This window comes from Delphinus delphis, chromosome 10, assembly GCF_949987515.2.
Source record: "Delphinus delphis chromosome 10, mDelDel1.2, whole genome shotgun sequence".
NCBI lineage: Eukaryota > Metazoa > Chordata > Mammalia > Artiodactyla > Delphinidae > Delphinus > Delphinus delphis.
The window spans coordinates 52,511,082-52,532,960 of NC_082692.2; the positions used below are offsets into that span (position 1 = coordinate 52,511,082).

General features: G+C 47.1%; 2 protein-coding genes across 2 annotated transcripts in view; one reads left to right on the forward strand and one right to left on the reverse strand.

The window, feature by feature from the left end:
• The window catches only part of CRTAP (cartilage associated protein), a 33,654-nt gene extending 23,672 nt beyond the window's left edge, over positions 1-9,982 (forward strand). The window contains exons 5-7 of the mRNA XM_060021378.1: positions 661-806; positions 1,981-2,064; positions 8,507-9,982. Of these exons, the coding sequence (XP_059877361.1) occupies positions 661-806; positions 1,981-2,064; positions 8,507-8,560 (284 nt within the window). The 3' untranslated portion in view covers positions 8,561-9,982. The remainder of the gene's footprint in view (positions 1-660; positions 807-1,980; positions 2,065-8,506) is intronic.
• A 7,354-nt stretch (positions 9,983-17,336) lies between these two features.
• Positions 17,337-21,879, reverse strand: part of SUSD5 (sushi domain containing 5) — a 37,047-nt gene continuing 32,504 nt past the window's right edge. Inside the window, exon 5 of the mRNA XM_060021379.1 lies at positions 17,337-18,631. Within this exon, the coding sequence (XP_059877362.1) occupies positions 17,337-18,631 (1,295 nt within the window). The remainder of the gene's footprint in view (positions 18,632-21,879) is intronic.

Consider the following 21,879-nt stretch of genomic DNA (forward strand, 5'->3'; position numbering starts at 1 on the left):
CTTCACCCCACGGAGGAATCGTAGCCCCAGCAAAACCGCTGCACTGAGGGCGCTGTCATCCCTGGGTGGGGCGATTCTAAGGAAGGAGGATGGAGGTGGGAACCTCCCCTCCCCACCAGGAGACGTGGAGACCAGGTGACTTTTCAAAACTCTTCCAGCCCAGAGGGTGGACCCTTTTTTGGGTGAACTAGGCTTGGTTTAGCATTTGAAGGGCCCGCCTGGATCTGGAGATTATGGGTCCCATCCAGAGGGGACCAGGCACTGCAGGTCCAAGGAGGGCTCACTTGCTGGTATATTCTCCCCAGCTCCCTCAGCTTCAGGACAGTCCAGCCTTGGGACCCAAGCCTGCTTAGGTTCCAGGGCTGTGACACCAGCCCAGGCCTCCAAGGCCTGAGGGGAATATAGTAGGCATTTCTGCATAGGTCTCTGCCTAAAGAGGAACTTCTTCTGTTTTCCAAACTGGCCTCCACGTTCCCATGGATACCCTATCTGTGACCTTTTCACCCGGGGAAGATTTCTTTTGTCTTTGCAGGTATTCCGAAGGAGGGTCTGTGGAGAAGGGGCTTGTTGGTGATCTTTCTCTTTTTGAAGGTGTTATTCAATAGAGGGTGGGTCGGGAGAGGTTGGCTGATTTCCTGTTTTTGTTTCCTTTGCCTTCAGTGAACGACTTGAAGAACGCAGCCCCCTGTGCAGTCAGCTACCTGCTCTTTGACCAGGACGATAAGGTCATGCAGCAGAACCTGGTGTATTATCAGTACCACAGGGACAAGTGGGGGCTCTTGGAGGAGCATTTCCAGCCCAGACCAGTACGTGCCAGTGCACCAGGCATCACGTTTCCTGTTCTCTTCTTTATCCCACTTTCAGGAAGCAGCTTTGCATCTTAAGAGACGGGTTATTTCAGAAATGAAGGGAAACTCAGTTTTTTTTGTAGCTTTTTTATCTTTTAACATTTTACATCTTTGTTCTCATTTCTAAATCAGTAAGCACTCTACAAATTTTAAACATTACAGAAATGATTCACTTAGGAATTGAGACTGCTTCTTTTTTTTTTTTTTTTGCGGTACGCGTGCCTCTCTCTGCTGCGCCCTCTCCGCTGCGGAGCACAGGCTCCGGACGCGCAGGCTCAGCGGCCACGGCTCACGGGCCCAGCCGCTCCGCGGCATGTGGGATCTTCCTGGACCGGGGCACGAACCCATGTCCCCTGCATCGGCAGGCGGACTCTCAACCACTGCGCCACCAGGGAAGCCCGAGACTGCTTCTTAATCCCATATTTTCTCTTTCTCATCCTGCCCTATAGCTATGCATTTACTGTATACGCAGCATGTAACTATTAAGTTTTACAAAAATGGGATCTTACCTACTGTTTTGCAACTTGCTTTGTCTTTCTAACAATTTCATCATGAACACTTCCCATGTCGCACCCATACCACCTACTTTTTTTTTTTTTTTTAACAGCTCCGTGGCAGGCTTGTTTATGGATGAATCATCATTTAATTCCCTTGATGGGTGCGCTCAGCTTTGCATGTGTTCAGGGAAACCTATGGATTATATGTCACTTTCAGAAGATCTTTTCTAATTTGCCCTTAACTTGTATTTTCATTGAGATTTGTGCATGCTGTCCTGGTTTGCCATACATACATCTTCCTTCAACTTCACTGTCCAGCCAACACACACACACCACACACACACACACACACACACACACACACACACACACTTTCTCTTTCATTCACTCAGGATTGGCCACTCTTTTTTTCAAATTGAGATATAATTCATATACTGTCAAATTCATGCTTTGCAAGTGCACAATTCAGTGGTCTTATTATAGTCACAGAGCTGTGCGACCGTTACCACTATTTACTTTTAAACATTTTCATCACCCCCCAAAGAAAGCTCATACCCTTCCCCCGCCTGCCACCAGCCCAGTTCTCCCCTTAAAAGGTTGGTCATATAAACTGTTCTCTGTTTGTGTCTGAACAGGAAGCCGTTCAGTTCTTCAACGTGACGACACTCCAGAAAGAGCTGCATGACTTTGCTAAGGAAAACATAATGGATGATGATGAGGTAAGTTTTCCTGTTTAGCACACGTCTGGCTAAGAGAAAATATTACTCACAGCTTTGTTAAAAATCATTGGAAGGCCGAGTCGCCCCCGAAATGAGAAACAGAAGGGGCCTTGGGAAACAGAGTTTCTGTGGGCGTTTTTATGTGTCAGAGCACTGGCCTGGGCAAGAAGGGTTTTCTAGGAAACCCAGGCTGAAGCACCACGTTTCCTGACAGAGTACAGAGCCATCCTCCAGGAACCCATCACAGGAGCCGTCCGAGCGTCTTTTTTTTTTCTCTTTTCCTGCACCGTGTGGCATCAAGCATCATTTTTTAACATTATAAAAACACACTGAATTTTAGCACTCTGAAGACACTGGGAAGCCCACATCCCAATTTTTCTGTCCGTTTGTTTGTTTTGTTTTCTGTAAATTAGGCATTTTATCCTTCTCTGGGGTTGCTTGAAATTCCTGATTAAGTCTTACTTAGCTGACTTCTTTATTGATGGCGGAGACTGCCGGTTATGTAGCCGTCATTCTGTGGTGGGGCAGCCTAGTCACAGAAAAGCCATCATTAGGGGTAGCGTTTAGAGAGATGCGTTTGGAACAAACCACCAAACTCTTTCTAAGACAGCTGTGGACTTGCCAGCCATCGGAGCTGGGAGAGAGCTGTGGGTTTGTTCTCGTCTGACCCCTCACTTTACAGCTGAAGAGCTTGGACAGGAAGGTTCCGGGAGCTGCTAGGCCAGACCCGGGAGCCCTGAGCCTCCATGTCTGCTCTTTCCACTGCCCCAGTTTTCAGTGAAGCACCTGTAAATAAGACATCATTGTGGAATCTGTTTTCTGTGCATGAATTTGCATGAGATGGATCGACCACTAGCATGCATTTAGCTCCCCTGAGCCTCAGTACTTCGTCTGTAAAATGGAGCTAATAACATTGACCTCACAGGGTTGGAAGAATGAAATACCACTTTGCACATCGAAGTGCTTTACAGACTAGGAAGTGACCCATGTGCCATATGTCTTGGCTTGGGTTCTCTTGAAGCAGAGCCTGTGATATGACTACAAGAATGCTGACCAGGAAGGAATGCTGACCAGACACAAACAAGGTTGACCGCTATGGTTTGTAAAGTGGAGAAAAATATATTTATTTACTTATTTATTGGCTGCACAGCACGGCATGCGGGATCTTAGTTCCCTGACCAGGGATCGAACCCACGTCCCAGGCAGTGGAAGCATGGAGTCTTAACCACTGGACCGCCAGGGAATTCCTGAGAAAAAAGTATTTAGGAAAAATGGGACAGTAGAGTTCCTGATTATCTAGAGGCAAGCTACTATTGATATTTTGGTATTTATGTCTCCAGTTTTTTCTATATATTTCCAATACATATTCACTATAAACTTGACTGTAATTATATATCATGGCTTTTCCATTGTAACACTGTAGTTTGAGCAATTTCCCTGGTTATGTTTTTCTAGAACAGTTTGATTGAGATATTATTCACATATTGTACAATTCTCCTTTCTAAAGTATACAATTCAGTGGGATTTTTTAGTATATTCATAAAGTTATGCATTCAAATTTGAGAACATTTTCATCACCCAAATGAAAGCCCAGGGACTTCCCCGGCAGTCTGGTGGTTAGAACTCCGCGCTCTCACTGCCGAGGGCCGGGGTTCCGTCCCTGGTCGGGGAACTAAGATCCCGCGAGCTGCACAGTGCAGCCAAAAAAAAAAAAACAAAACCAAACGAAAGCCCAAACCTATTAGTAGTCACTTTCCATTCCTTCCCCTCTGCCCACCCCGACCCTTTCCCCCAGCCCCTGGCAACCACTGACCTACTTTCTGTCTCTGGATTTACCTGTTCTGGATGTTTCATGTGAAAGGAATCATGGTTTTTGGTCTTTGTGACTAGTTTCTTTCACTGAGCGTAATGTTTTCCAGGTTTAGCCATGTTGTAACGTGCATCACGTTACATTTAAAAAGTCCTTCTCATTGCTGAATAATATTCTACTGTATGGATATACCACCTGTTGTTTATTCCTTGGTTGATGGACATTTGGGTTGTTTCCACTTTTTGGCTACTTTGAATAATGATACTATGGACGTTTGGGTACAAATTTTTGTTTGGGCAAAAATTTTCAATTCTCTTATACCTAGGAGTATATATTTAGGAGTAGAATTTCTGAGTCCTATTACTCTATATTTAACTTGTTAAAGAGCTGCCAGACTGTTTTCCAAACTGGCTGAATCATTTTACAGTCCCACCAGCAATGTATGAGAGTTCTAATCTGTTACATCTTCCTCAACACTTATAGTGTCTGTCTTTCTTTGGGTGTGTGTGTGTGTCTGTCTTTTTTATTATAGCCATCCTAGTGGGTGTGAAGTGGTACCTAATTATGGTTTTGACTTGCATTTCCCTATTGACTAATGGTGTTGAGCATCTTTTCACATGGCTATTAGCCATTTGTATATCTTCTTTGGAGAAATGTTGATTCTATTCAAGTCCTTTGCCCATTTTTAAATTGGGTTGCTTGTCTTTTCATTGTGGAGTTGTAAGAGTTCTTTATATGTTATGGTTATAAGTCCCCTGTCAGATATATGAATTCTAAAAATTTTTCCCCCAATCTGTGCATTATCTTTTCACTTTGTTAACGGTGTCTTGAAGCTCAAAACTTTTAAAATTTGATGAAATCCAACTTATCTATTTTTTCTTTTGTTGCTTGTGTTTTTGCTGTCATATCAAAGAAAATATTGTCTAATCCAAGATCACTAAAATTTACTGTTTTTTCTAAGGTTTTTATAGTGTTATACACTTACATTTAGGTCTACAATCTTTTTTTTTGTTAATTTAACATATGATGTAAGGTAGTGGTCCAATTTCATTCTTTTGTGTGTGGAAATACTGTTGTCCAGCATCATTCGTTGAAAAGACTTTCTTTCCCTATTCAGTTGTCTGGGTACCCTTATAAGAAATCAGTTGACCTTAAATGTGAAGGTTTATCTCTGGACTCTCAATTCTATTCCATTGATCTAGATTTCTATCCTTATGCCAGTACTGCATTGTCTTGAATACTGTAGCTTTGTACTACATTTTGAGATTGGGAAGTGTGAGTCTTCCAACTTCTTTCTTCTTCTTCTAGATTGTTTTGGCTATTCTGGGCCCCTTGCCTTTCCATATGAAATATGGGATCAACTTGCCAAATTCTGCAAAAGGCAGCTGGGATTTTTATAGGAATTGTGCTGAATCTGAAGATTGACTGACATCTCAACAATATTAAATATTCCAATCCATGAATATGGGATACCTTTCTACTTATTTAGGTCTTCTTTAATTTCCTTCAATAATATTTTCCCAAGTTTTGTTATTCTTGGTGCTATTGGAAATGGAATTGTTTTTCTTATTTTGATTTTCTAGTTGTGCGTTGCTGGTGTGTAGAAATACAGCTGATTTTTGTATGTTGATACTGTAATCTCGCAAACTTATTGAACTTGTTTATCAGTTCTAAACTTTTTTTTGATGTGTATGGATTCCTAAGGAGTCTCTGTATACAAGTTCATGTTATCTGTGAATAGACATGGTTTTATTTCTTTTCCAGTCTGGATGTCTTTTGTTTATTTTTCTGGCTAAAACCTCTAGTACAATGTTGAATAGAAATGGAGAGAGTGGAAATCCTTGTCTTGTTCCTAATCTTAGAAGGAAAGCCTTCTGTTTCAGCATTAAGTACATTCTTAGCTGTGGTAGGGCCCTTTATCAGGTTGAGGAAGTTCCTCTTCTATTCCTAGTTAGTTGAATGTTTTTTATCGTTTGACAAACGAGGAATGTTTTCAAATGTTTTGGTGTTGAATTTTGCCAAATGTTTTTTCTGAACCTGTTGAGATGATTTTGTGGTTTTTGTTAATCTTGTTAGTTAATGTTCATTATAAAGACAATTTTTTTTTTTTGCGGTACACGGGCCTCTCACTGCCGTGGCCTCTCCCGTTGCGGAGCACAGGCTCCGGACACGTAGGCTCAGTGGCCATGGCTCACGGGCCCAGCCGCTCCGCGGCATGTGGGATCTTCCCGGACCGAGGCACGAACCCGTGTCCCCTGCATCGGCAGGCAGACTCTCAACCACTGTGCCACCAGGGAAACCCTAAAGACAATTTTTTAATGACTAATATTCCATGGTGTGGATTTTTTAAGTAAAGCTCTTTTTATACGCGTTTCGGTTGCTTCCCACTTTTTGCTTTTATCAATAACACAGCAGTTACTAAATCTTTTACCTCTTCTCTGATCATTTCCTTAGGATAAATTCCCAGAGGTGGAATTCCTGGCTATGAACCCTTTGAAGACTTTTAACATACAAGAACAATGCATTTAGAAAAAAAAATCATAAATATTAGAACAAGAAGAGACCCTTTATGAGATTCAGTAAAGCTGTCTCATGTCACAGATGAGGAAACAAACTCAAGAAAGGTAGAGTGACTTACCCAAAGTCACACAGCTGCTTAGTAATCATCTAGTGAATAGACCAGGCTTATTCCAGGCTTTAAAATTCCTAGGATTCTTAGACTTGGACCTGTCAAGATAACAGGACTCCATTGAAGTTCCCAGAGTAGTTAGGTTATTAATCAAAGCTTTAGAATTATAAAAGAATTTCTAAAGAATGAGCTATTTTTAAAATTATATATCAAATTATGGCAAGTAATAATTTGAAATAAACTGTAACCAACACAATAAAGTTCTTAGTTAATCCTTAAAAATTTCCAAAGGACAAAATGCTACTTCGAAACAAAGTGTCAATATAGTCTCCTGATATTTGTGGTATTCTTCTTTATATCTTTCTGGGCTTGAAATATGTGTAAGAACTCCTGAGAGTTTGCACACTGGTTAAAAATTTTGCAGAGGCCCTGTTACAGTTTCAGAACGTTTATAAAGCAAGCTGAAATAGATGCTCTTGGGTAGGAAAGGAGGTGAGGGGCAGGGGAAGGAGCTACGCACGCATGTGGTCTCACCTGCAGTCAGGTTATCCTGATCCTGCGGGGAGCTCCAGGGCATGCATTGTATCACAGAGCTCCTTCTGCCTTTTGTCATCCCCTTTCTCAGTCCCTCACTAGTTGTTGGCAGCCCGGAGGGGGTGGTGTATAAGCTCCCTGGCAGGGCTGCTCATTTTGGCCAAGATCAGTCATGCAGAGAAGGGATAGGTATAAGCCATTAGCAACGACACTCCCAGCAGCTGGCGGATGGGTGCCTGGAAAATATCGATAGATCTGAGCGCGACACCAGTGACCTTATAGGAGGATGTGTTTCTTTCATCTCTATTGCCGGGGTCACTTAGTAGTGAGCTAAAAGCAAACAATACTATCATCCCCACCTCACAGTAGCCCCACAGCAGGAAACAGTAACCCTGGGAACAGATGTCATGGCCACATATATATAATCCTCTGCAATACCCTGTTTTCCTTTCGGGGTCCAGAAAGCAACTGAAGAATGTTGTTTATTCAAGCAGCGGTCTTCCACTCCCATCACTTGAGTTCCTAATTGCAGGCATGATGTGTAGAAGCATTTGTTAAAAATAATAAGATCCCTTTTGTGTCTCATGTACTTGATAGATTTTCTAACTATTCTCAAATGCTGAGAGATCTTATGACTCTGTCTGTGTTAAAATATCAAAAGGAGCGAATTGGCTCTTGGCCTGGGAGGGAGGCCTCCGTGAGGGGGGCCAGGCTTTAGCAGGGGGTGGTCACCATCGGTGGGGCTGCCTGTACTGACCTCAGGGGAAGGGGCTTGGCCTTCTTGGTGATTCACTCATTCTCTGCAGTAAAGGGAATGGGTGTCATCAGCTGGTGGGTCAGGTGTGTCATGGGAGTGGAATCAACGCAGAGAAGGAAATCAGAAAGTATGCTGGGCTGTTTCAGGTAGAGGCTTAAGGCTCATTGCAAAAGGAGGGAGCAGGTGGGCTCCTGTACTACCCAAGCATCTCTTGTTTGAGTGGCCTGATTGCTTCAGTTGCACCAGCAGTAACACGCCTACACGCAGTCAGCCATCCCCTAGCAGGTTTACTGAGACCTGTGTGTGCCAGTTTCTGCAGAAGAAGGTCCTGGTCCTTGAAAAGCTCGTGGTCTGGTATCAAGGCAGAAAGGGAACAGACAGAAAGTCTTCCTGTGGGGTAACTGCTAATGGGAGGGGAGTAGGGCTGGGGGAGGGATGCACAGAAGAAGGGCACTAAACAGGGTCTTTCAGAAGGGGCTGGACTGCTCAGTTCACACAGGCTATCTGGGGGTCTTGGAGCACTTGACTCCAAGTTCACATGGTGTGGAAGCCAGGTCCCTCCCAGGGAGAAGTCAGATCCTTTGGGCTCGAGGGAAGAAAGGCTGCTCCAGCCTAGGGGTGGCTGGCAATTGCCTCTTGGAAACAGTCTCTGCTCACCAGCACTTTGAAGGTCAGGTACCTGCTTAACAGGGTGTCTTATTGTCTCTTACAGGGAGAGGTTGTGGAGTATGTGGATGACCTCTTGGAGCTGGAGGAGACCAGATAGCCCCCAGCAGCCAGAGAGACCTCCTCTTGATGTTCAGGAAACACAGATTCTTTGTCTTCCTTTTCCCAATAGTACAAGTTGTTGATACCTCAGAGCCTTCTCTTTACTCTGTGAAGTGAAAGGGAAGCCCCCATCTCTCACTACAGCTAACCAGGGCTGAGCCTGGTTTCCACGTGTCCACACCTGCCCCCCCTTCACACCTGCCCCTGCTCTTCACACCTGCCCCCCATCTTCACACCTGCCCCCTTCACACCTGCCTCCCCATCTTCACATCTGCCCCTTCACACCTGCCTCCCCAGCTTCACACCTGCCCCCCCACACTTGCCCCCATCTTCACACCTGCCCCCCTTCACACCTGCCTCCACATCTTCACAGCTGCCCCCATCTTCACACCTGCCCCCTTCACACCTGCCTCCCCAGCTTCACACCTGCCCCCCCCACTTGCCCCCATCTTCACACCTGCCTCCCCTTCACACCTGCCTCCCCAGCTTCACACCTACCCCCCCACACTTGCCCCCCATCTTCACACCTGCCCCCTTCACACCTGCTTCCCATCTTCACACCTGCCCCCCTTCACACCTGCTTCCCAACTTCACACCTGCCCCCCTTCACACCTGTCTCCCCCTCTTCACATCTGTCTCCCCCTCTTCACACCTGTCTCCCCATCTTCACACCTGCCCCCCCTCTTCACACCTGCTTCCCATCTTCACACCTGCCCCCTTCACACCTGTCTCCCCCTCTTCACACCTGTCTCCCCATCTTCACACCTGCCCCCCATCCTCACACCTGCCTTCTCCATTTTTATACCTGCCTTCTCACCATTTTGGTTAGAAGGACACTTTTCCATGGATAGTTTTTTTCTTTTCCCAGAAAATCAGTATTATTTTTTAAATAAGAAAAATACTCCTAAAAGGTGGTAATTATAAAAACCTACTCTAGCCTTTCTGCTTTTCCACATTTTGGTTTTGTTTCTCCCCATCCCCTGATCCAGCAAAGATGGTGAGGACAAAGGCTAAACTTCTCATGATGGTCTGTACACGGTCTGACCAGCATTTTTTCTGGCGCCCATTGAAAAAGAAGTTGGGTAGACAGGGTCGAGTACAGAAATGTGGCTTTTGCCCAACACTTTCACATGTCCAAAGTCTTACAGTGGTTGGTAGATCCCATCTGAGGACAGTGCTCAGCCATTAGTCTCAGAGTTGGGAATGGAAGGAAGCAGAGGGAAGCTAGTTTCATTCACTGTTTCAACAAATATTTACTGAGCACCTACTACGTGCTAGGCTTTGACCTGGGCACTGGAGATACTGCACAGAAAAACAGAAAAAAAAAAAAGTCCCTGCCCTCATGGAGCCTACATTCCTCAGGGAAAGACAGACAACAGATAAACAAAAATAAATATGTACAAGGCATCAGAGGGTGATCATTGCTATGGAGAAAAATTAAGCAGGGAAGGCGGTAAGGAGGCCTGGAGATGCTTCAGTTTTTGTTTTGTTTTTTGAATTTTTTGGCGCATGTGGGATCATAGTTTCCAGACCAGGGATCAAACCCGGGCCCCCTGCAGTGGAAGCATGGAGTCTTAACCACTGGACCACCAGGGAAGTTCCAAGGCTGCAGTTTTAAATAGCGTGGTCAGGGAAAGCCTCAGCAAGGTGACAGCAGAGCAGAGACCTAGGGAAGTGGGTCTCAGGGCAGAGCATTCCATGCCAGAGCGGGCAGCGTGTGCAGTGCCCGACAGTGGGGATGCGCTTGTGTGGTCCGGGGACAGTAAGGAGGCCCAGGGGAGGCGTGGGCCAGGGGCAGAATGGAAGGAGGTGAGGATAAGTGTGTGGGTGGGAGGGTGGATGGCTCAGCCTTGCCGGCCAGTGTAAGGCCACTGGCTTCTGCCCTGAGTGGGGTGGGAGCTGTGGAGCAGAGCGGAGCCTGGGCTGACTTGCGTTTTACAGGGAGCACGCCAGCTGCCATCCTGTGAGAAACCTGGAAGCGAGCAAGGGTAGAAGCAGGAATACCAATTAGGGGATGGCTGCAAAAATCCAGGCAAGGGGGATGCGGGCTTGTCCCCGGGCGGTAGCAGGAGAGACACGGTGAGGAGTGGTCAGATTGTGGATTTTTTTGAAAGTGGGGCCAATAGGATTTGCTAACAGATTGGCCGTAGAGCGTAAGAGGAAAAAAGAGAGAGGCTCGAGGTGACCTCGAGGTTTTGGGCCGGAAGCACGGAAAGGATGGAGTTGCCATTTCCTGAGATGGGGAAGATGGCTGGGTGGGTAAGTAAGGCATTCGGTGCCAAGCAGCTGTCTGAGGCTGGGATGCCAGGTTCAGGCTGCAAATAGAATTGGAGCGTTTTCTCAGGTGAGGTCATTAGCAGAGCCTAAGTCAGGGATCCAGTGGGGAGTGGGTCCCAGGGCGGGACTGCAAGGCAGGCGGGGCCCGTGCGTGGGTGCCCTGCCCCAGGACCCCATCAGTGGAGGCTCTGGACCCGCACACACCTGAGCCTCCTTGAAGCTCCAGGCTGCGGCTCTTCCCGGCTGTACGAGGACATGCAAGGAGGCCTGACCCTGTCCACCTCTCTGTGCCCACAGAGCTTCCCTCTGGTCCTCCTCCTTGGAGCCCAGGAGAGCTTTCTGTGGGTGAGGATGTTCCCCACGGGGTTGCCTGGTGGTGGGCAGAGGTTCTCCTTCACTGCCTGAGGTTGGCCTCTTTTCACTGGGGACTGAGAGCGCCTCCACCCCCATCCTAGCAGTGTCCCCTGGGAAATAAACCCTGGGGACAGTAGGATCAACACTGTCAGCACTTTGCTTTGCTTGAAGGCTGTGGAACCAAATTACTAAGTTTTTACTTCGAAAGAAGCCAAACCAATTAAATGAAAAAAAAAAAAAAGTGGGGCGATTCTTCCAAACCCACCATGAAAAATCCCCAGCTCGCAGGCTGCATTCAGCAACCTCAGCCCAGTACCTCCCTGAGCGGGTTTTCTTGGAAGAACCTAGAAGAATCCTGGATTGAGACGTCGTGGGTTTTTGAAAAACAAAACAAAACACATTTGTAAGCTTTGTGGGAGCTTCCAGACCGAGACTAGGATGCCTTGCTTGTCCTCTGACCCACCTGCACGCAGCCCCACGGGTACTGTTAGGTTTCCACCCAGGGAGGCTGCCCACCATGGGGCAGGGGGTTCTCTCCAGCCCCAGTGCCTCTCGGGCAGCCCAGGCAGGGGCCTACACTGGGGAGGGTCTAAAGGCACCCCCTGTGCCTCTGTTAATGTTCACACTTTACCTTAGCAGGGAAGGGCTGGGGGCAGGTTTGTGTGTACATAAAGGATTAAAAGCCACTAATGGACCGAAATGTTGCACATACCACGCTATTCAATGTACTAATATTTTTCTGAGTTTGAGGCTTTCTAATTACTGCCACTAACCTGTTGTACTCACCTCTGGGATCCAGAACCACCGTGTCCGTTGCCCACAAATGCCGCCTTCGGAAACGTTGCTTTTAGGAGTTCTTACTAAGGGAATGTTAAGAGCACAAAAATTTTATTGAACCAAACTCAGTGGCAAACAGAAAGATTTGTTAGATTGTCAGTGGGCAAGAGTTTATTATGACTGCTGGTGGAATCAACAGTGGCCCGTTTCTGCCAACATTGATGGAAATAACGTTTTTAAGTTTTAAATGTGAGATGTAAACCTCAACTACTTCAGTTTTTTTTAAAAAAATTCAATACTTAAACTGTGGGGAGAAGGTGGATCGGAGCCAGAGAAAACATTCTCATTTAATAGTGTTTGCACATGGAACGGCAGCACAGTTTGTAGCGAGGCTCTGAGAAAAACCCACAACTAATCCTTCATCGCAGCTGTCCGAACTCTTGACCATCTGCCATCTCCCAAACAGCGACTTCTTTTTTCTGGTGACTCCAGGCTTGAATGACCTAGTGTGGAGAGTTTAAACTATATACAAGGAGCGGGGTGGGAAGGGAAGGGACCTTAAGTCAGCCTCAACCAAAGGTTTTGTGCATAGGACTTCCTGTGCCTGCAGCCCGTCCCCGGGGCATCTCCCTGAGAGGGAATTCACCGGGATGGCCCAGCCTCGCCTTCACTGACCCACTCCTACCCCAGAAACAAGTCAGGAGCAGCCGTGGAATGTGCCGTAGCAGAATGTTCTCTCTCGGAGGTGGGCACAGTGAGCATACCCTAGGCCTAAACTGCGCCCCACCTCAAATCTGGCCTTGGTGGCTTGTTGAATGAGTGAGTCGACTGGCCATCCTCTTGGAGCTGATAGCGTAAGATTAATGGTGCCTCCTTTTGCAAGAAAAAGAGTGGGAAGAAATGAAGCAATTTCTTAACTGTACCCACAGAAACAAGATGGGCCCACTTTAGGGTCGTGGTCAGCAGGCCACACTACAAAGGTTGTTGCCGATATCTTTTCCACCTCCTCTCCTTGGGTCAGGGCAGTGGGTACAATTTCACTCTGTGGGAAATTAGAATCACATTAAATGTTTTACTTTGCTGCTGCTTTTTTTTTTTTTTGACCGCACAGCATGCGGGATCTTAGTTCCCTGACCAGGGATCCAACCCGTGCCCCCTGCAGTGGAAGCGTGGGGTCTTAACCACTGGACCAGCAGGGAAGTCCCTTACTTTGCTTGTTCTTTTTTTTTTGCGGTACGTGGGCTTCTCACTGTTGTGGCCTCTCCTGTGCTCCGGACTCACAGGCTTAGCAGACATGGCTCACGGGCCCAGCCGCTCCGCGGCATGTGGGACTTCCTGGATCGGGGCATGAACCCGTGTTCCCTGCATCGGCAGGCGGACTCTCAACAACTGCGCCACCAGGGAAGCCCCTTTGCTTGTTCTTTACTGCTTTCTTTCTCAGTCTGGTGGTGGGGCTGTCTTAACCGGACCCAGACATTCTAGGACGCGTGTTGTAATGAGCTGTTTTCTCAGGTCTGTGAGGTTTCTGATGCGCATCTAGTGAAGCAGAGCCCTCACCCCAAGGACTGTTGGCTGTCACGCAGAGGGGGAGTCCTTGCCAGCCATGGGTGGGCCCAGAGCCTTCAGGAGATGCAGGCTCATTCCTCTCCCCAGGAAGACTCTCTTTCAGAGAACTGGGATCTCACTAGGAAAACACTGGGAATCCAGGGCTTGCTTTGGATCTGATGAGCTGGTCCCTGGCTGCCAAGGTCTGAGAAGTGATAAAGTATTTACTGTTTAATGAGGACCAAAAGCCTCCAGGCATGACAGCCAATAGCTACTGTGCTCCAGGCCTATCACCCAAGGACCAGGAAGGAGAAAGAAAAGTGTAGAAGGAGGCAGGTGGAAAGAGTGAGGAACCAGCCAGGGCAAAACTAGACCTATGGGCCAGAGAGTTCACACACATCGGCTATTGGAAGAGGTGGTGGAGGACACGGATTCTGTTGATGTCAGCCCGGGAATTCTGGAGGATACAGTGGAAAAGTTTGGACGGAGCAGGAGTGGCGGTGTAGGCAGTAAGAGTTTACCCATCAATGGACGTCTTAAGTCCTGATCCCTTGAAGTAAAGCCTTGTGCGAGTGATGGGGTGCTCTCAGGAGAAGGGAAGCAGGAAGGAGCTGGAAAGGGTGTGGTCTCGGAGACCAGCCTCAGCATGATCCCATGGGAGCTCTCCCACCTTGAGGCGAGGAGGCCGGCCTTCTGTGTGCTTGTGTCCATAACTCACTGGCTGTGTGCAGGCTGCCGCATGGGTGGAGGGGTGTGAGGGGCTAATTCCTGGGTGAGGGAACTCCCATTAGGCTGAGGACAGTTCTCTGGGTGAGGAGGGTACGCGTATGCATTTATGAGCATTTTAGCAGCCAACAGGGCAGGAGGAGGAGGGTTCACCTGCCCAGTGAAGGGGATCTGGGTGGGCACCAACAGTGTCCACAACGTTGGGTGGCTTGGGAGGGGTCATACCCGGTGTTCGCAGAGGTGAAGAGGGACGTGAGGCAGATGGGAGTGGTGCTGATGGTCTCTGAGTTGGGTTACTCCACTCACACCTCCAGATCTGTTGCCCACTTGCCCTGTGCCCCTGGGTAGACATTGCCTGGGCTCCCTCACCCTCGACTGACGCTGACCGCAGCTGGGACTTGGCAAGGGACTGCAGGCTGAGAGAAGAGGTCCAGGTCTTTAAAAAGCCTGCCTCTCCGGGCCACGGCTGGACAGGGGCTGTATTCTTCTTGAGGCCAGAGCCCTTGTCCCTCGGGGGCTTTTCTGTTGCTGAAGCTCTCATCTGGGCCTCTAACAGCCCTCCACCACACCTTGATGGTTCTCTTAACCCTCCCCAGGCTTTCCTGACCACCTACCCCTAACTCTCTCTATTGATTCCTTTGACTGTCCCATCAGTTAGGAGAAGGGAGGCCATTGATTCTGGTCTCTTAGGCCAGTGCTTCTCAAACTTGACCGCGCACACCCATCACCTGAGCATCTTGTTAAACACAGAGTCTGAGTCAGCAGGTCTGGGGAGGGGCTTGAGATGCTGCATTTCTAACAAGCTCCTAAGTGGTGTCTGTGCTGCTGGCCTGGGAACCACACTTTGAGTAGCAAGGCCCTGGGCTTTTTGTTGTAGTGAGAGGCATGGTCTCTGGTTGGGGTGAGGAAGATGGAAGGAGGAGGGAGGGGGCAGGAGCTCTGCAGACTCCCCAGAATCCTGCTGTGGGAGGTCACATGGCTGAGAGTTAGGCTTAGAAAGGGTGATCTTAGATCCAACAAGTATTAAGACATTACTTTCAAGACTACTAGAGAATCCTTTTTAAAAAAACCACTGTGATGTAACGCAGATATAAAATACACTAAGTAACTGTTTGGGGAAATAATTATTTATTTAAAAAATGTCAGAAGCTTTGTGTTAATGGATCCCCACCCCCAAATTTTTGTGAGCAGTAAACATTTACCAGTCTCAAAACACACATGATGACATACAATTTAGGTTTACAGTGTTTTTTATTTTTGTTTTTTTGTGTGTGTGTTTTTTGCGGTACACGGGCCTCTCACTGTTGTGGCCTCTCCCGTTGCGGAGCACAGGCTCCGGACGCGCAGGCTCAGCGGCCATGGCTTACGGGCCCAGCCGCTCCGCAGCATGTGGGATCTTCCTGGACCGGGGCACGAACCCGCGTCCCCTGCATCGGCAGGCGGACTCTCAACCACTGCACCACCAGGGAAGCCCGGTTTACAGTGTTTTTAAGCATTCCGTTTCTACGTGCATTATTAGATCCTATAACATTAATTTAGATGACACCAAATCAATAAAAACTTAAAAACTGATGTGTTGGGTTTATTTTGCAGTTCTATCAAATAATACATTTGCATGTATTATTTATTTGTGATAAATTTATTAATACATTTGTATTAATATTACCTATTTTTGAGTTGGAAGTGACGTTTCGGCAGCCTCAAATGCTATCCAGGGGCACAGCGATGCCTGACCTCCGTGCAAGACAGACCTTAGGTGTTCCTCATCGGTGCCTCCAGAGCCTCAGCTGGCCTCAAAGCTCAAAATTTATGTGCTTGTAAGCCTGTGGTTCAGTCTTGAGCGTGCATCAGAATCACCTGGAGGGCTGGTTAAAGCACAGATAGCTGGGCCCCACCCCCAGCGTCTCCACTTCATCTGGGGTGGAACCAGAGAATTTGCACCTCTAGCAAGTTCCCAGGTGATGTCGATGCCACTGGTCTGAGGCGCATGCTCTGTCATCATAAGCGAGATGTGCTGAGTCACCATAAGATGATCGAGATGCCGTGAACTGGGTGCACAGCAGCCATGCGGAGTCCATCCTGCACTCAGGCTGTTTCTAGAGGGCTCAAAATCGCCACAACAGGGTAAGGTACAGATTGTCACAGGTCATTTCATATTCCTTTTCAATTCCTCTGCTTCTCTATCAGGTAGGTACCCATGCTTGATATCCTAGCCCTTGGCCCTCTTGAAACATTTTTTTCCTCCTAGCTCATTCTCTCTTCCTGGAGTTCAGAGGAATGGTTAATCCTGAGAAAGGAAACCGAGGACTGAGTTTTGTTAGTCCTGGCAAAAACTCTAAGACATTCCTAGGCACAGACTGGTCAAGGGCAACCAGGCCACTGCTTCTGAGAGGAAACGGTGCTTACCGGTACAAAACAAATCTTGTTTTTTAAAAAAACGATGGGCTGTCCCACAGGATGGAGGGAACAGGGTGGATGTGTGTCCCACCACTCCTCCCCTCCCCACCCAACCAAACATCTGTCATAAATTCTTTCCAATTTCAACAAACAATTTTTTAAAAAATCTCAACGCTTCTAGACTATGTCCTGGTTCTTGGCTCATATGCCCTCAGCAACGTCACAGCATTAAAAGGAAATAACCCATTATTCTTCCATATCCCACTCCCAGCAATTAAATATCTATATCCGAAATAACACCGCTCTCAAATGCTTTGTACATCACATCTATTTCGAAAATTTCATGTTGCAATCTCAGTCATTTTCTTTCTTAAAAAAAAAAGAAAAGACAACTGTATGATGAAGAGGTGAGTTTTGACCTCTCACTGGAATTAGGAAGCACAGGTCTGGGATTAGTGCAACAGGTTCCAGGGCAGATGGTCAAGGGGATGCTGAGGTGTGTGAAGATGCCACCAAAGCCTCCCTGCCCTGCCAGGTGCCTCCAGAGATGCTTCTCAGCCTAGAAAACAAAGACCTGAGAAAAAGAAGACGAGCCCTACTCCACTTGTTTCGTGCGCTAGTGAATTGTCAGGGTTTCTCAATGTGATATGTCAGTTTATCTTCCTCCCAAGGGGCTTCGGGCGAGCCCCCCAAGGTGGCTAGACCTTCTCCATCTCAATCTGCTGGTGGTAGTGACCAACCTGCCGCTGGCCAACATTCAGCTTGTACACGGAGCTCTTGTGCCGGCACCTGCGGTAACCCCACACGGCCCCCATGCCTGCCAGGAACAGCAGCAGGCACAGGACCGTGACAATGGTGGCAATGATGGGGCCTCTGCTGAGGCTGCGACACTTATCCCCTACGCAGGACTCCAAGGTTGGAAGAAGCTCCTCGCTTGCACCTGGGCCGGGGACTTCCTGTCCCAGGAAGTCCTCAGACAGCAGGTATGGAAAGGTATCCTGGACCTCAGGGGCAGTGATTTCCACTGGAGTCCGGGTGGCCGCCGTGACAGTTGAGGGAATGAGGTTCGACGTCTTGTGGATGGCGGTTGTCACCGTCTCCAGGATAGAGCTGGTGAGCTCATAGGGTAGGGTGGACATGGGAGGCTTCTCTGTGGCATATCTCCAAGGAACAGTTGACTGGTCCCTGGTCAAGTCACCATCCCCCTTGCTGGGACTCTCAGTTTCAGACACACTCATGGGTCTGAGAGCCAAAGCTTCTACATCTAGAGTTTGAGTTGGAAGAACTGAACGGTTGGTTGTGTCCTCATTGAGTGTGAGGGTGGTACTCCTGGGCTTCTTAACTTCCACAAGAGCAGGCTGATTGGGTGTAACTAGGACGGTTTCTTCCAGCCCTACTGATCGATTGCCCTCGTCCTTCTCTTCCTCCTCTTCTGCCTCTGTCTTCCTCCAAGCCCCATCGGTCACAGGGTAGCCATCTAACCAGGACTCATCGCTGCTGCTCACCATTGGGTCACCTGCCTTGCTGTCATTCCTGCCCACAAATGGCCCCAAGGGACCATCAGTGCTGTTGTAGATGACCCTAGTTTCTGGCTCACCTGGGGCCGATGTGGTGCCACTGTGGTTGTCTCCAGCAGGAAACTGCTTTTTGGTGTCCTCGTCCATCTCCTTTTCCAACTCAGGCTTGTGGAAGGTCTCATCAGGAAACCAGAACATGTACTTCTGGTTTTGTCGGGATCCTGGCAGGTCTGTGGGGACACCGCTCCCAGTGCTGGGCAAACCTGTGGTTGGCGCAAAAGCTGTATCCTGGGCTGTGTCTTCTTTCCCCACAGAAATAGAGACCAGATGGTCCTGCTCTGGAGCCTCCTCAGAGGCTTCTCCCTGACCCCTGTCCTCTTCTGCCTCTGTCCGGGAATCCTCCATGAGCTCTCTGAATGACACAGACCTGTCATCAGGAAAATTATCTTCATAGTCAATATGTACCTCACCCTCATCTGGAAGGAAAGAGGGAAAAGCCTCATTAAGTCCGAGGTCACAGAGCCAGCGTGGAACACAGAAAGGGAAACCAAAAGCATGAGGACTAGAACAAATGAAATAAAACTGTTATTCTCAGATGCTATGACTGTATCACAGATAAACCCAAAGAACCTATATACAAAGTGTTAAACAAATTAACAGGCAAGTTTATCAAGGAAACTGGGTCTACAGTCAACATAAAACATCAACTTTATCTCTATATACCAGCAATAAACAGAAAACAAAAAATTTAAAAGATACCATTTGCCATAGCATAAAAAAACCCCAGACTCCTAGGAATAAATCTAAGAAAAGATGGGTAAGATTTCTACATAGAATGGTACAAAGTATTTCTGAGCAAAATTAAAGAAGACTTAAGTAGTGAAGGCTATCCTATGTTAGTACAATGGAAGTGTAATTGTTAAGCTGTCAATACTGCCCAAATTGATCTATGTAGATTTAATACAATCCTAATAAATATCTCAGACATTGACAAGCTGATGCTAAAATTTATGGAAATGCAGAGGGCCAAGAATAGACAAGGAAAAAGAAAAGCTGGAGCATGCAAACTACAAGATTTCAAGATTAACTATAAAACTGGAGTACTTTTTAAGACTGTGTGTGGTATTGGCGCAAAGACAGACAATGGAATTACATTAACTTTAAGAACTTCTGTTCATCAAAAGCCACCATGAAGAGAGTTAAAATGCAAGCCACAGAGTTGAAGATAATTGCAACACATATAGCCTTCAAAGGGTTCCAGAATTTATAAAGAACTGACTCCTACAAATCAATAATAAATAGGCAGGGACTTCCCTGGTGGCATAGTGGTTAAGAATCTACTTGCCAATTCAGGGGACACGGGTTCGATCCCTGGTCTGGAAAGATCCCACATGCCGTGGAGCAACTAAACCCATGAGCCACAAATACTGAGTCCGCATGCCACAACTACTGAAGTCTGTGTACCTAGAGACCATGCTCCACACAAGAGAAGCCACCTCAAGGAGAAGCCACCTCAATGAGAAGACCGCGCACTGCAACGAGGAGTAGCCCCTGCTCTCCACAACTAGAGAAAGCCCGCGCGCAGCAACGGAGACCCAACGCAGCCAAAAATAAATCAATAAGTTTAAAATAAATAAATAAATAAATAAATAGGCAGACAAACCATAGAAAAGTTGGCAAGATACTTGAATCAGAACATCACAAAAAGGATATCTAAATAGTCATTTAACACATGTAAAGAGGCTCAACCTCATTAGTAACAGAGAAATGCTAATTACAGCCATAATGAAATGCCATTTACATAGCACCAGAATGGCTAAAATTAAACAGACCGAAAATTCCTAGTGTAAACAAGGATGCAAAGCACAGCAATTCCACTCCTAAGTATGTACCCAACAGTAACGTGTGGACACGGTCACCAAAAGACATGCACGAGCATGTTTATAATAACCAGAAACTAGATACACTTCAAATGGCCATTAATTGCAGAAATGACACATACACTGTTGTACATTCATACAATGAAAATCTGGACATCAATAAAAATGAACCAACCCCTGCTTCCCACGACATGGAATCTCACAGCCATAAAATTGTGCAAAAGAAGCCGAGCACAAAAGAGCACATTCTTTTGGGGGTACTGGCAGCATTCTACTTCTTGACCTGCGTGGTGGCCAAATTTCTTTATTTTTTGATAATTTATTAATCTGTTCCCTTATGATTTATATGTATGTTTTTTCAAACTTTCTAAAAATTGAATGAAAGATCTTTAAATTCTATAGTGGTTTACAATTTTCAACAGTTTCACACACGATTCCATATAATCTCATAATAACCCTTTTATTTTTATCTCCTACCCCTATGTTGCCCCTCCCCCTTCCCTCTCCCCACTGGTAACCACTAGTTTATTCTTGATATCTGTGAGTCGGCTTCTTTTTTGTTTTATTCACTAGTTTGTTTTATTTTTTAGATTCCACATATAAGTGATATCATTGAATGTATGTTTTAATTAAATAAAAAAGTATCTTTTGAAACTCTGATTTGCTCTTTGTAAGACTTCTGAGTTGTGAGATGTGCTGTGAAGTATCCTGAATCCAGCTGAGTGAGAAGGAAGACGGGCCCCACAGGCAGGAGCCCCGAATGTAAGGACAGCTTGGTGAGGTAGGAACCATGCTGGTTAGGAAGGTCTCAAGTAGCTGTGTCCTCAGAAGAGAGCAGCCCGCTGAGCTTGCCCCTCTCAATGGTCTTTGAAAGTTACATCCTACTACAAGACACAATTATTTTATTTTAAATTTATTTTTAATTTTTTTGGCTACAATGGGTCTTCGTTGCTGCGCGTGGGCTTTCTCAAGTTGCGGTGAGCAGGGGCTACTCTTCGTTGCGGTGTGTGAGCTTCTCATTGCGGTGGCTTCTCGTTGCAGAGCACGGGCTCTAGAGCGCACGGGCTTCAGTAGTTGCGGCAAAGCTCAGGCTCAGTAGTTGTGGCGCACAGGCTTTGTTGCTCTGCGGCATTTGGGATCTTCCCGGACCAGGTCTCAAACCTGTGTCCCCTGCATTGGCAGGCAGATTCTTAACCACTGCGCCACCAGGGAAGTCCAAGACACAATTTTTTTTTTTTTTTTTTTTTTTTGTGGTACGCGGGCCTCTCACTGTTGTGGCCTCTCCCGTTGTGGAGCACAGGCTCCGGACGCGCAGGCTCAGCGGCCATGGCTCACGGGCCCAGCCGCTCCGCGGCATGTGGGATCTTCCCGGACCGGGGCACGAACCCGTGTCCCCTGCATCGGCAGGCGGACTCTCAACCACTGCGCCACCAGGGAAGCCCCAAGACACAATTATTAAATAGAAAGGTTTCTTAGGCTCTTGTGATATAATAACATACATATTTGGGCTTTGGTTCCTGGCACAGAGCTCCTAAAACCCTTGGAATTTCCTGCGTGATGGGGGTGACAGGAATATTTTTTGTTATGCATAACAAGTTTCTTTGACCATACCTGAGTTATGTTAATGAGGTGACTCTGTGGGCCCCTAGAGAGCTTCAGGTTGGGGGCTGGTTGTCAGAGGAACCAACCACGTGATTAGAGGGTTGGACCTTTCAGCCCCACCCCCGCCTAGGGAGAGGGGCTGGAGATTGAGCTGATCGCCAAGGCCAATGACGTAACCAACCATACCTACATAATGAAACCTCTATAAAAACCCTTAAACTACAGGGCTTCAAGAACTTCCA